This window comes from Cariama cristata, unplaced genomic scaffold (assembly GCF_000690535.1).
Source record: "Cariama cristata isolate BGI_N322 unplaced genomic scaffold, ASM69053v1 scaffold32726, whole genome shotgun sequence".
In the NCBI taxonomy this organism is placed as follows: domain Eukaryota; kingdom Metazoa; phylum Chordata; class Aves; order Cariamiformes; family Cariamidae; genus Cariama; species Cariama cristata.
In genome coordinates this window covers 2,084-2,492 of record NW_009624345.1, presented here as the reverse complement: position 1 = coordinate 2,492, position 409 = coordinate 2,084, and the positions used below count along the sequence as shown (strand labels likewise).

The following is a 409-nucleotide window of genomic DNA, read 5'->3' as shown; positions in this document are numbered from 1 at the left end:
CGTGAAATCCTGCAACGGCTTCAGGCCAACTTGGCTCGGCTCGGGGAGCAGCGCCGGGTCCTGGCCGCCCTCGTGGCTGAGCTGGAGGAGAAATGTCTGCAGTCGGGCGCCGAGATGCTCAAGGTGGGATGGGATCGGGACCGGGATCGGCATCGGGGATGGGATGGCCCATAATGGGCTTGTCACCGGGGATGGGATCACGAGGGATGGGATTGGTTTTGGCGACAGGATGTGATCACTGGGGAGGGAATCAGTGTTAGGGAAAGGATCGCTGCCAGGAACAGGAACACTGGGAATGGGGTCAGCATCAGGATTGGGATTATGGCCAGGGACAGGATTCCTGGGCCTGGGATTGATGCCGCAGGCTGGGATCAGTGCTGGCAACAGCGATCAGGGCCGGGGTTCCCAT

At 61.4% G+C, this 409-nt stretch overlaps 1 protein-coding gene across 1 annotated transcript in view; it reads left to right on the top strand.

The window, feature by feature from the left end:
- LOC104163977 (E3 ubiquitin-protein ligase TRIM39-like) overlaps nt 1-409 on the top strand; it is a 2,578-nt gene that overhangs the window by 1,164 nt on the left and 1,005 nt on the right. Inside the window, exon 3 of the mRNA XM_009703148.1 lies at nt 1-123. Within this exon, the coding sequence (XP_009701450.1) occupies nt 1-123 (123 nt within the window). The remainder of the gene's footprint in view (nt 124-409) is intronic.